Source organism: Chenopodium quinoa, unplaced genomic scaffold, assembly GCF_001683475.1.
Source record: "Chenopodium quinoa cultivar QQ74 unplaced genomic scaffold, ASM168347v1, whole genome shotgun sequence".
Taxonomy (NCBI): domain Eukaryota; kingdom Viridiplantae; phylum Streptophyta; class Magnoliopsida; order Caryophyllales; family Amaranthaceae; genus Chenopodium; species Chenopodium quinoa.
In genome coordinates, this window is record NW_018744092.1 from 764796 (window position 1) to 778846 (window position 14051).

At 32.2% G+C, this 14051-nt stretch overlaps 1 protein-coding gene across 1 annotated transcript; it reads right to left on the minus strand.

Annotated features, from left to right (window-relative positions):
• Positions 1–10113: 10113 nt before the first annotated feature.
• On the minus strand, positions 10114–13372 carry LOC110691746 (probable glucuronoxylan glucuronosyltransferase F8H). The gene is made up of 3 exons (XM_021868685.1): positions 12269–13372; positions 11882–12132; positions 10114–11061 (listed from the first exon to the last, which is right to left on the minus strand). The coding sequence occupies exons 1-3, from the start codon at positions 12944–12946 to the stop codon at positions 10602–10604; spliced, it is 1389 nt and encodes a 462-aa protein (XP_021724377.1). The 5' UTR covers positions 12947–13372; the 3' UTR covers positions 10114–10601.
• Positions 13373–14051: the final 679 nt, after the last annotated feature.

Genomic DNA, 14051 nt, shown 5'->3' on the forward strand with positions numbered 1-14051 from the left:
AATTAATCATAACTTTAATAAATATCCTATAACACAATTCTATTCCCATCATCAAATTCGTTTTAAAAAGTTTTTAAAATAAGATCCATTTATAATATATTTAATCACAAACTTTTATACGTAGCTGGCCAAACCGTATCACCAACTATTACAAGAGTTACTTTGTTAGTGCTATAGGGGTTACTTGGCTAGTGTTATAGTGGTTACTCAATCAATGTTATAGATAGGGGTTAGTCAGTGTTAGATGTTACTCAGTTAGTATTACAGGTTACCCTGTCAATTTTATAGGGGTTACTTTGTCCAACCAGTTGGTGTAGCAAGCCGCATACAAAATGCATTGCTATTTAATTTATTAAAAAAATATTAGAGAATCAGTAAAAATAAGTTTTAATCAGTAAAAGTACTTTCGGTTCAGTGAAAATAATTTAAGTTCAGTAAAAATAATTTCAAGTCAATAATAACATATAGAGATAACTATTTACAAACAAAACTACAAAAATACACGATCATATAAATATAAGCCATATGATATGATATGTCTAAATATCCTACCTTATCACAACGAATTATTTGATCGTATTTAACATTCAAGTAAAATTGTTATGTTAAAATTTTATCAACCATCTGGATATCGCCCGGACAGCGACACTTGACATTCTACTTTTCCACCAAGTGTCGAGCCACGTAGGCAATAAATAGATATTATTATGACACATATGATGGTAAGGAAAAGATTTTTGGATAGATTTTTTAAGATAAAAATGTTGTATAGAGTTTTATTATTGATATATGTAATACCCCGTATTTTTATATGTATTTTAATCTAAATAAGTATTTTCTTAGAAGTATTTAAATAATTCGAAATGAATTATTTAGGGTTTTTCATTAATTTAAAAAGAGTGATTTGAGCTAGCAGACTTGAAGTGTAGAGAGGAGGAATTTGAGGTCGGTGACAAAGTATTGTTAAAGGTGTCACCAATGAAAGGTGTAATGAGATTTGGAAAGAAAGGAAAACTTAGCCCAAAGTATATCGGTCCACATGAGGTATTGCAAAGGATAGGCAAAGTGGCTTATAGACTGGCCTTACCTATGGAACTGAGTAAAGTGCATGATGTATTTCATGTATCTCAGTTAAGAAGGTATATCCCTGATAAGTCACATGTACTACAACCAGACACTATTGAGTTAGATTAAAGCATAACTTATGAGGAAAGACCTATCAGGATCTTTGACAGTAAAGTGCGTAGTACACGCAATAAGGAAGTTAAGATTGTCAAAGTGCTATGGTCTAACCAAGAGTATGAGGAAGCAACTTGGGAAGCCAAGGATGAGATGAAGAAGAAATATCCTGAGTTGTTTAAGGTATGGTGAGTTACGGGGACGTAACTCGTGTTCTTTAAGGGGGGTAGAATGCGGTAGAATTTCGCACTTTTTCCCGCATTTTTAGTTTTTTTTTTTTGTGCTTTTTGCACATTTTTAACGGTTATTTTGAGTAATTTTGATTTCAAAGAGATGTTAAAGGTAAAAGTATGACAAAAAATAAAAAGAGAAAGAGAAAAAAAGTACAGCAATATATACAAGGTGAGGAATAAATTTTGAATTTCGTTACCCAAGTTTCGAGACGAAACTTCTTTTAAGGGGGGTAGACAATAATACCCCGTATTTTTATACGTATTTTAATTTAAATAAGTATTTTCTTAAAAGTATTTAAATAATTCAAAATGAATTATTTAGGGTTTTTCATTAATTTTAAAAGAATGATTTTTATTAAAAGTGTATTTTAAATTATTTAATAATCTTGAAAATATTTTATTTCATGATTAAAAATATAGGGCATATTATTTTATAAAAAGATAAATTTTAAAGTCAATTATATTTATGAAAAGTCAAAATACAAGTTTGACTAGGAAATGGATCATTAAAAATAGTAAAGAAATTTTTAAGTAGGAGGGATTGAGAGGGGGTATAAATACCCATCATATGCCTAAGGTGAAGTGCACCCAAAGGTAAACTCTCTCTCTCCTCTTATTTTCTTTTCTCCTTAATTTTTCCTCTACCCCTTAATTTTAATTTATGTTATTTATTTTTTAATCACCACCACACACACCGGCAGGCCACCACACACCACCACAGGCCGGCGACCGCCACCACCAGCACTCGCCGGCAGCAGCAGCCAACAGGCGGCGGCAGCAGCCAGCCTTGGTGGTTGTGCGCCGGTGGTTTACAAAAAAAAAAAAAAAAAAAAAAAAAAAAAAAAAAAAAAAACTATTATGTTGTTTTTTATTTTAATTAAATCTACCTAAATTTAATTATTGTTTTTAGGTTTTGCGGTGATTCTATGATATTTAATAATAAGTATTTTGTATATAAATTTTTAGATTTTGGTTTTGAATTAAAAAGCCCCAAATTGAATACCCTAGGTTTCTAAATTAATGTTTATTGATGGGATTTGATTGTAGATGATTTAAATTATTGAAATAGGTGTTTTAAAACTTAATTACAACAATTTAAGATGTTTTAATAATGCTGGAATTTTTATATATAAGCTTTAATTAAGTTTCTTGAAAGGATTTTTAATTACCCATTAATTGGGAATAAAAGTAAGGATTTTAAGTTAAATTTCAGATTATTTTAGAGGGTTTATGAGTGATTTAAAGAGAGTATATATTGCTGGAAATTTGTGTGAAAGAGGTATTAATACTTCTTTGTTATTTTGGTTTGTAGGAGATTTTCAAGTGAGTGATTTTATTTAGTCGTGACGATTTTGAGATCATATTCAAGGTACGTTCGCGTACTTGGTAATTACTTGAATATGTAGAAGCATGCTAGGCTTTGTTTAATTAATTCCAAATAGTATCATGATAGGTGTTGGTTGGAATTTGTTGATTGGATTGATGTTGGTGAATGATTTGTGATGTATGAATTATTCATGGTGAATTAGTGATTGGAATTAATTATATTGGCATGTTGGATATGAACCACAATTTTATTATTGGCATGTTAGAAAGCATGTTTAATTAAACTGAGTGTTTAATTTGGTTTGGAATATGGAAAATGAATTTTATTATGTATTATGGTTCATATAATTTTTATTGATGCTATAAGCATGAGGAAAGAGCTCTTTAAGTTTCCATGTACACGAGAATTAAATTATATTTTGGTGTCCAAGTGCACTTAAGATGTTTTAAACACCGAGGGATTGGATTTGTGGCGCATTATACGTTTAAAGTGTCTTTGACACCGAGGTAGATTAAAAAGGGTTCAACTATTAAATTTATGTGGTCACTAATTATTCAAGAATTAAATTGGTGTGATTGATTGCTTAAATGATTTATAGTGTTTGATTTGTGTTGTATTTGAGAGTCATCACCAAGTCTAATAATATGTAAATAACGTAAAGTGAAAGAGATTACGCACCAAAACTCTTGGAACGTATATACCTTGAGTATGAACATATGGGGGGAGTTATGGGGTTTTATATTTAACCATAACTTCTACTGGAGTACAGGACGCTATATTTTCCTTTTTATTATGCGTAGGAATTCCGCCACTTACGAGTGGTTTATTTTATACTTTCATGGTTAGCTCCCGTGTTAGTACCCCTTTTATTGGGGCAGGTTAGGGGGAAACCCGTTCGATGCGTAATCAAGCTAAATAATTGGACTTGTCATTGTCTAGTTAGGTGTTGAATGTCTTGTGTGCTTGTAAACAGGTGCAACACAGTAAGTTGGAATGATAGGATGAAAGCATGTTAGTGTGTTTTTATTACGCTTATGTACTCAGCTTTGCTGACTGTGTGTTTGCATGTTTGTTGGCCTTGTCTTTACCTTGGCCCTACGACGACCCATTTCTAATGGCGAGTAGTGGGGACAAGTAGAGAGAAGCTTTTCAGGTGATGAAGCATATTCATGACGGGCATGAGTGAAGAACGAATCATGCTTAGTTCTCATTGGAATGTGATGTGTTTTATTTGCTTTAAATATTATTTATTTATATTGATCATGAGACTAACGCAAAGGTTTTAAATATTGTTGATCTAAGGTCCTACAATGGTTCCAAGTCGTAGGTTGACTTCGTTTGACTTTGTTTGATTTTTACTTTTGTTTGGTTTGACTTTTTAAAGTTGACTTGATTTTTAAATGGTTTTAAAGATAGTCTTCCGCTGTGTGAGTCTTTGATGTTAGCCTTAGCCGTTATCACGGTGGCGGTAAGGTCTTATATTTTCCTTCTTCGTATTTTAAAAGGGTAAAATTGGGTTTTTAAAGGAAAGGAACTTCTAGGGTGTTACAATATACTTCTAGTATTTCACATACACAAAATTAATCATAACTTTCAACAAATATCCTATAACTCGATTCTAATTCCATCATAAAATTAGTTTTAAAAAGTTTTTTAAAATAAGATCCATTTATAATATATTTAATTTATTTTTAAAAATAATAGAGAATCAATTAAATAAGTTTTAATTAGTAAAAATTAAAAACTTTCAGTCAGTAAAAATAATCTGAGTTCAATAAAAATAATTTCAAGTCTATAATAACATAAATATCTATTTACAAACAAAACTACAAAAAGTACAATATATTATATAAATAAGCAATATGATATTATATATCTAAATATATAGCATTATCAAAAGGGATAATAGGACCATTTTAACATTCAAACCATAAAAAATTTATCAACAATCTGTCAATCTGGACATCGCCCGGGCACAAAACTATTCACTAATAAATAAAGTCGGATCTCGCAACCAGGCCACGATACAGCGATACTTGACATTTTAGTTTTCCGCCAAGTGTGGCGCCACGTAGGCAACAAATAGGTATTAGTGTGACACTGTGACACATATGATGTTAAGTAAGCGAATTTAAGATAGATTTTTTAAGATAAAAATGTTGTATAAAGTTTTATTATCAATATACTTCTAATATTTCATATGTACAAAATTAATCTTAACTTTTCATAAATATCCTATAACTCAGTTTTCTTTCGATCATAGAATTCGCTTTAAAAAGTTCTGTAAAATAAGATCAATTTATAATATATTTAATTTTATTTGTAAATAATATATTTAATTTTATTTGTTAAAAAATAATAGAGAATTAGTAAAAATAAGTTTTAATTAGTAAAAAATAATTTTAGTTTGGTAAAAATACTTTCAGTTCAGTAAATATAATTTAAGTTCAATAAAAATAATTTCAAGTCGATAATAACATAGATATCCATTTACAAACAAAACTACAAAAGTACACTATTATATAAATAAGAGATATAATATCACTTGTATAAATATCCTACATTATCAAAAGGGATTATATGAATGTATTTAACATTCAAGCCAAAAAGTTTATCCTAAAGTTTTATCAACAATCTGGGCATTGTCCGGACATAAAACTAAGACTTCCTCTGTTTTTTATTACTTGACCTACTTCATTTAGGCACAAATATCAAGGAAAAGTTGAAAAGAAAGCTAAAAGACCATATTGCCCTTACCCACTACCCCTGCTCACTGACCAAACCCTCCTACCCTTCTCGTCACTGTCGAATAAGGCCTTATATACGCCCACCAACTAGATAACATGGTCGTATATTATACAATAAGTCTTAGGTGCACCCTAGTGTAGCTAAGAAGTTGCACCACACCCTATAAAATGAACCTTTAGTAAAAAAAAAAAAAAAAAAAACATATGAACATGTAAAAAAAAATGGACATTCAGTAATAAAAAAATGAACACGTAAGAAAATGAACATTTAGTATTAAAAAGTGAAAATGTTGAAAAAAAAAATGATTATTTAGTATATTAAAAGTGAACAGGATTATCATATAATCATAAAATTGATAGACCGCGACCTTAAAAATGAACATTTAGTAAAAAAAAAAAGTTATGAACACGTAAAAAAGATGATCATTTAGTAATAAAAAAAATAAACATTTAGTAATGAAAAGTGAACTCGACAAAAGAGAGAAAAAAAAACATTTAGTATAAAAAAATGAACACATTAAATAAAATGAACATTTAGTATAAAAATAAAAAAAAGAAAAAGTTTAAAAAAATTATGAACATTTATTATATTAAAAATGAACATAATTTTCATACATTCATATAGGTTCAAATTAATTATTGTATATAATTATTAACAAAAAATTTTAATTTAATTTATCGTTAAAATATGTTCATTTTATATATACTAATGTTCATTTTTAGTGTACTAAATGTTCATTTTGTAAAAAATGTTCAATTTTAAAGTACTGCATGTTCATTTTTCTTTTTTTCTTTTTTTTTTAGAACATTAGTTCGATTGTAATTATTTTAACTCTAAAAATTTGAATATCCACTCTAAATCTAATTTTGGTTCATCATAGAGACAATAATATAGATTTATAACATGATAGATTAGAATAAACAAATGCAAAATTGATAAAAATCAACAATTTTATAACATTCACATATTTTTTTTTTTAAAATAAATAAATAAAAAAAATTAAAATTACCTAAAGTTTCACGATCGCGGCGAAGATGATGATGATGGAGAATGCTTCAATTGTAACGAATTGGAGAATATCCAAAGTAGAAGAACAAAGAAGTATAAAGATTGAAGGAAAGTGAGGTAAGAAAAAAAAATTAACTTATAAAAAAAGGGGAAAAGAAAAAAATAAAGAATAAAAAGGATAGAGAAAATTTAAAATTGATAAGAAAATAGAGGAGAGAGAAATTAATAGAGGTTAGAAAGAAGATGAGAGAGAGTTAAGATATAAAAAAGGGAAAAATAAACATATGTTCATTTTTAAAGTATTATACATTCATATATATGGGTGCAGTGGTGCACCTATCTTAGCTGCACAAATTTGTAGCTAAGAATTTGCGTTTATTATAGTCAAATAAGGCGAAAATAACATGGCCTTATATAACGCCCACCAACTAGATAGTAGTTGCAATTGGTCTAAGTCGAATGTTATTTTAATCATCTCAAATATTTGACTTTGTTGTTTTATTATTTTGTATCATTGCATTAACCCATTCTAAAACATTACTAGATTGGATCCATTGGGCCAGCCCAATAAAAAGAATGTTAATTTGCTCTCTTCTCAATTGTCAGATCGACAACATTTTGGTTTGGTCTTGGTCAAAAATTATGATTCGGATGAAATAGCCAAAGTCAAAATTATGTCAATTTGATTATAGGCCAATTTCAACTCAAAAAATCTCAAAATTCCTTCGTATTAAAATACACATGCTTTCTCCTTTTTTTTCTTTTTTTTTCTTTTTTCTTTTTTTTTTCTTCTTATTTTTTTGACACTATTAGACTTTTACACTATTCACAAACTATACTTTAACTAACTTTTGTGATCTATAGCTACAATAAAACATAATCAATAGAGATCTTATTTGAATCGACTCAATGTATATTTTATTAACATCCACTTTTTACAATCTTACAATGTTAAGAATTAGAAATATTAATCGTCAAAATATTGCGTTAGTAAGCGTGGTATAAGAAATGTGACAACTAAAAAAAAAACAGAGGTAGTAGTTTGCAATGTAGCTGTCAAGCATATCTACCCTCAAATATGTAAGATAGATTTTTTTTTTTTTTTTTTGGATATTGTGAAACCAAACATTGAGTCATACAAGATTTTACATAAATATTTTCTTTTTCTTGTAAAATTATTGAAAGACTATTAGATTAATTTTGCTTTTTCATTGATATCTACCATATAATTTTTCCCAATGAAAATTCCAAACATGACTATCAACTTGAAACTGAGGTTTTTAGGCCTATTGAAGATCCTCAAAGAAGACTTGAGTGTGTCTTTCCGTCTGGCATTGCTCGGCCTCTGCATGGTGTAAAATTGCTTGGTGGTCTAGCCATATTCGAATCAGTTTTTAGTGGGGAGCTTGTAATGCAGATAGTGACCAAGACCATTGCGATTATGGATAAGGTTGCTAAGCTTGATGATCCTTAGTGTGAGTTGTTGTTACTTAGGGCATATACGGGCATTTCAAAGCTCTATTTTGCTTTGCGTACTTGTCCTCCTTGTGTTTTTGAGGCGGCTCAACGCTCTTTTGATGGGGCTCTTCGTTCTTATTTGGAGCGTATTATTGTTATTGCTTCGGGGCCGGGATTTGGCGATTGGCAGTGGTGTCTTGCTACCTTGCCTTTTGCTTTTGGAGGGATTGGTGTTTATTCCGTGAGCGATATTCGGCATTATGCTTTTCTCGCTTCTCGTTTGCAGTCTGCTGGCTTGGAGACTCAGCTTCTACGGCGTGCTGGTATTGTTGGTCCTGGTCGTGCCTTTGATGATGCGGTGAGTATATTTAATAGAACTGTGGAGTATGATATTTTGATTAATCCTAGTGAGGTCGCTGCCCCAAAACTTATGAAGAAATTGGCAGATACATATTTCACAAAGGTTACTACTTCTGTAGAATCCACATTTTCTTTATCTCCTTTCTAGTCAGCTTTTCGGAAGTCTCAGCAGGGAGAACACACCTAGGCTTGCCTTCGTGCGGTCCCTATTTCTAGGCTAGGTCAGATGATGAACGCTAGGACTTATTGTTGTGTACTGTGTTATCGATTGGGTGCTCCTTTGTGCTCTATTTCGACACCGTGCTCTGCTTGCTCTAGGGTATTTGTTGGGGATATTTTTAGGGATCACGCGGTGTCATGTGCTGGTATGGTGGGTATTAAACATCGCCATAATGTTGTTCAAGATACCCTTCTTGATGTATGCTATCGGTCTAGCTAGGATTTCAGCAAGAAAGGAGGTTGACATTGGGTTATCTTGATTGACGACGGGGCACTTAGACCCACAGATATGTTGCTTTACTCTTGTGAACGAGGTCGCGATGTGTGTGTTGACTTGACTGGGTATCTTTTCCTTTGACTCAGACTGGGTTGTCTGACTTCGTACCTAGGCGGGTTGTGACTAATGTGGCTCAGATCGTCGTAAGCAGGTCAAGTATGAAGCTAGTTGTCAGGCGATTGGGTACATTTTCCTTCCTTTCTCTTTCTCTTCTCTTGGGGAATTAGAGAAGGAGGCGGTTGTGTTGCTGAAGCGGATTCAGAAGTTCTCGAAGACTCAAAACATTGGGGCACGTGTTGCTGCTCATATATTCACTTGGATAGGATTTGCTATAGTTAGAGGAGAGGGAACCCAGATTATATCTCGACTTCCCATTAATTTTTTTGTAGGTTGTATGACTTTGTTGGTTTTTGATTAATAATAATAATAATAATTCGTATTACAATTAAAGACTAAAAAACTCTAGCAAAACATAAGGAAAGCTCCCTAAATCCTACTATGAAGTTGAGTATGATCTTCTCCTCTGATCCATACTATGGAGTATGCTCTATCTTACTCTTTATGTTGTTAAGGCTAACAACCAACTATCATTATACTAACACTAGTCCATATCTCACAACATTCAAAGAAATTGATCCAAACAACATATAATAACCCGAGTTATTTCTTACTTCTTGCAAGTTTAATAACTTATGTATATAATGTAGAGTAGGTCATAAGAATTAAGAAACAATAATGTAATTTAATTTGATCTCAAGTTTTAAATATCACCCTTAAAATTTTATCCAAGTTAGGTGATTGTCGTACTTTTTATTAATACTTCTTTTTATATATGATCATGTTTTGAATTAGCCATTTAGGATTTTAGGTATTGCTGATTGTTCCTTTTAACAACCACACTCCAATTGCACCAAACACTAGTCTTATGGTATAAACAAAAAATAATTTAAATTAAAAAATTAAAATTAAATAAAAAAAAAAAAAAAAAAAAAACCCAACATATAACTTATGCAACAACATTCATTATAATAATATAAAACAAACATGCAAAAAAATTATAGGTTATGAACTCGTTTTCTTAATCCACACGGCATAATACAAATCAAGTATGCAAATATTTTAGTTAGACTTTGACATCATTCAAAGAAGGTTGCCTTCTTACTTTTACTCGTATATAATTTAGAAACATTCAAACACATGATTTCATCACACCATTAACCAAAAGTCCAAAACGACCTTCTACCTATCCAAATTTAATTCAATTTCTAAAAAATAAAAAATGGCACATATCACACGGCAAAATTGTCATATGACATAATGATCTTTAAGTATGTCACTCTCTTTTCAAAATTTATCAATATTCAAGTATTCAACTGTACATTGTATATTCCCTAATTTTTACAGGCTCGTTTCTGACATTACATCTATACAATAATAATTCTTTGTATAAAAAGTATAAAACCCAAGAAAAAAAAAGTATTTTTTTCAAAAAATCTAAAAAATTTTAAAAATCGAACTTTTTTTCTCTTTCATCACATGAACCGTCTTCGACATCCAACCAGAATCCGCCACGTCACCAAAACAATATTGTATCACCCAATCTTATCTTTCTTGTGTCAGAAAAATAATGGGGTGTAGTAAAAAACAGTGTTCACAGCTTGTCACAACTCCCTAGAAAAAACTCCAACTGGCTTCCATTATCAAATTTCTCATGCAAAAACCCAAATATATCTCGAAATTCCAAGCTGGCAAACCTGACCCCACCAATAACTTTCTTCCACGTGTCCTGCCCTTATTGCTCGGAAACCCTTGACCTATGGTGGGCCAGCTTAGCACTAAGAGTGCGAAGCACCTGCCACGTAGCATCCCCTTTTTCGATCCGATGGTTGAAAAGGAGGGCCCTACTCACGTTTGGGTCCCACAGGTTTCTTTGGATGGCCGTGAGGTTGGTCCGGGACACGTGATCGAGGATTGTACCTAGCTTTGCGACGTCGCGCTCCGCCACAGTGAGGGATATGTTGGCCCATGGCACGACGTCTTCGAATGGCAACTTAATGCCATCCGCTATGATCACGGGTATGCAACCAAGTGCAACCGATTCAACTAGGCGTGGACTCCACGGAGCCCACCCTAGGGGACATAAACAAAACACGGACCATGCGATTTCTGACTGGTAACCGGCGTACCTATGTCTCTTTAGGTAAAACCTCCGGTTATTGTTGAAATTCCGCCAAATGTGGGTCCTTACAGCCCTACAAAAGAATAACACAAACAACATCAATATAAAAGTGGAGTCATTGTTGTAAAGAAATTTTTTGGGTCACTATACCACTAATAACATGGTGTTAGGATTTAAAGCACTTGTTCCAATAATAATACCATTATTGTTATTCCTATTTTCTAAAGTAATTTTACAATAAGATTCCTTAATAAAGAAGGTAATGTGTTAATCTTCTATCGATGTGATAAAGACTGTTACATATTACAAATTGATTTAGATATATCGTATCTTAAAAGCTACAACATGTACTATAACAAGTTAATAACCCATTACATTTAATTTTTGACCAATTCAAATTCAAATATAGAATGTACGTCTTTCTAGTAGACGAAAAAACAAGAATAGAACATTATTATCAATACAACGAAATGTATAATTTAAGTAGTCATAAGTAAAACATCAAATTAGAATCTATCGCGTATTTTTGTCATAAGTTCAAATTATATTAACGCTTAGCAAAGTCCATAAATGTTTTGTGACATGCAAATACAAGTATATGACAATATTCTAATCAAATTTCTAAATTTAAGAAAACAAAGAAAAGGAAAGAAATTAAATGTCAATAAATTGGATATATTTAGTAGTCTTCATACTTTTAGCTTGTCAAAAGGGCAATATTACCAAGAAGGTCATGAGAATTAGTTGTGAAAATTAATAACACATCAACCACTAAATTTAATGGAGTAACTTCTTGTTCGAACACTTCAATGGCAAGCATATAAAGAGTCACAAGGGTAGAATGGGAATTTCAAGACAAAAAATTTAAAAAAGAGAGAGAAAAAAGTATGTACTTGCTGTAAAAGCGACCGCTGACATTCTTAGGATTGACCTCCATTTTACCCCTGAAGAATGCAAAAATATCACGACGACCATCCAACGGCCACCTTTCGGCCGTCGCACGTACACTTTCTGGCGGTATGTACGGCGGAACCACCACACTCTCCGCCGCTTGACACGGGTGTATGTATTTCACCCCGAAAGTTTGTAAAATTATCGAACCTCGTAATTCTTCCATTATACCATCTTCAATAGCTACATTCTCCTACAATAATAATAAAACTAGGATTATTATTTTTATTGATTTGAACTCACTTATAAAAAAAATAAATTAGGCCGGCTGCATGAGCCGAAATAAGACGATTCAAGTATATAAACCAATCCTGGGCTTTTAATCGTACCATGGTATGAAAACAGGCGCCAAAGTCGTGGGAAGCGACGAAGATATGGTCAGCTCCGCGGCTTCGGTTCCAAAAGGGGAAACCGGAGGACACGTGAGTAACGGCGGAGGAAATGAGGGAGCGAGCGTGTCCGACAGCAGGGAAGCCATTAACGGTGCTGAAATTACAAGATACATAGACAGGAACGAAGAAGAAATCCGCTTGATTTGGATCAAAAGTTCGAACGTTACTTTCTAATAACGCTCTATGAATAGCAACTTCAGATGCGAACAAATGTTTGGTGCATCTTTCGTTGTTTTGAACCCAATATTGGTTGTATTTAGCTGGCAATTCGTAAACATAAATCTTGATATCACCATCCAAGGATGAAGAATCCGTGTCTTGCGTCTCGGCGAGAGCGCGAGGTTTCGCAAGCGAGGAGGAGGACAATGGCGATGACGACGAAAGCGAGGGAGGAGGTGAATAATGATTTCGTAGAGGAGGGAAGGAGATGAACAAATAGAATGAAATAAACAACCAAACAAACCATTTAATTGCTCTGTAAAAGATTATAGAGTTTCTTTTGAAATTATGATTGATGATTTCTTTGTTTCTACCATGTTTGTGATTTGAGTGTAAGAACTTCATCCTAACATAGAAACCTTTTCTTCCTTTGATGGGTATGTTAAAATCCACCATTTTTTTAAATTAGGAAGCGATTTTTTAGGAGTTGGGTGAAATGGGATTTTCTTGGTTTGGTGTTAGGGATCAAGTAGAGAAGAAGGAACAAAGACTAGCTTAGTTTAGAGAGAGAAAGAAAGAAAGAGAGTTTGTTGGGAGTTCGTTTTTACTTAAAGATGATGAAATTTTTTTGTAAGTGTAGTTGGAAGAGATGCTTACTACTATTGTATTGGATTTGGTTGATTTTCTGTTATGCTTTCAATTAATGGTGATGGTATTATTGGTGAACATTTTATTATTGGGTTGATAGGTTATAATACTCCTTCAGTTCTCGATTGGTTGTCTCATAGCAATATTTTACTTTACTCTGGCTATATCAATTTTTGGTTGCACAAAATCAATAATAGAGAAATTAGTGGGATCTAAAGTAACGGTGTACGTATGAGAGCAATGTTGTAGACCTTGCAGTCTCTTGTGGATATATGTTATGAGACAATCTTGGAGAGTAATATTATGGTCTCGTGTGAGCCTTTATGTTATTGGACAATCTATTAAGAATAACTTGAAAGCAAAAATGGGACAAAGATGGAGGGGATAACTATTAGTATTTTTTTTCTCCGATGTAAGAATTATTCATAAAATAGTGTTATAGATGAGATTTTATTAAAGTATATTAAGAGGTGAGGATATAATTTTGATTGGTTTGTTTATTTAAGTGGAGATCTTTTGTTTAGAAATATATTGGACTTTGAAAGAAAAGGGTGTGGAAGAAGTTGGTTAGTTTAGTAGAGAGCTTCGGAAGTGGTTCTTGGAAATTGTGCAAAGCGTATTAGTGTTTTTAATAATGACATAATGCTGTAGTTAAAGTGACTAAAATGACCTTAAGCAGGTTTGAATTTGTCCGTGATTTGGTCATGTACTGGACCTTCTTTGGCGGCTTTGTCTGTGGGCAAGTCGGCCATTAATTAAAAGGGTATAAAGATAAAACGGGTGGTAACTTGTAATTATGGTTAAGTTTATATAATTAGATGATAAGCTTACATTGTCAGAATTCATAACCAAAACAGCTAATATAATGCAAGTACAATGGGGCCTTTGTTGCTGGTCATGTGAAGATTATGAA

Bases quoted from the DNA above. Each gene is read 5' to 3' on its own strand.
- LOC110691746 (XM_021868685.1), bottom strand. From the start codon at position 12,946: ATGGTGGATTTTAACATACCCATCAAAGGAAGAAAAGGTTTCTATGTT. The intron at 12,133-12,268 runs GTACGATTAAAA...TTATTATTGTAG, and splicing joins GCGCCTGTTTTCATACCATG to GAGAATGTAGCTATTGAAGA. The intron at 11,062-11,881 runs GTACATACTTTT...ATTCTTTTGTAG, and splicing joins AGCGGTCGCTTTTACAGCAA to GGCTGTAAGGACCCACATTT.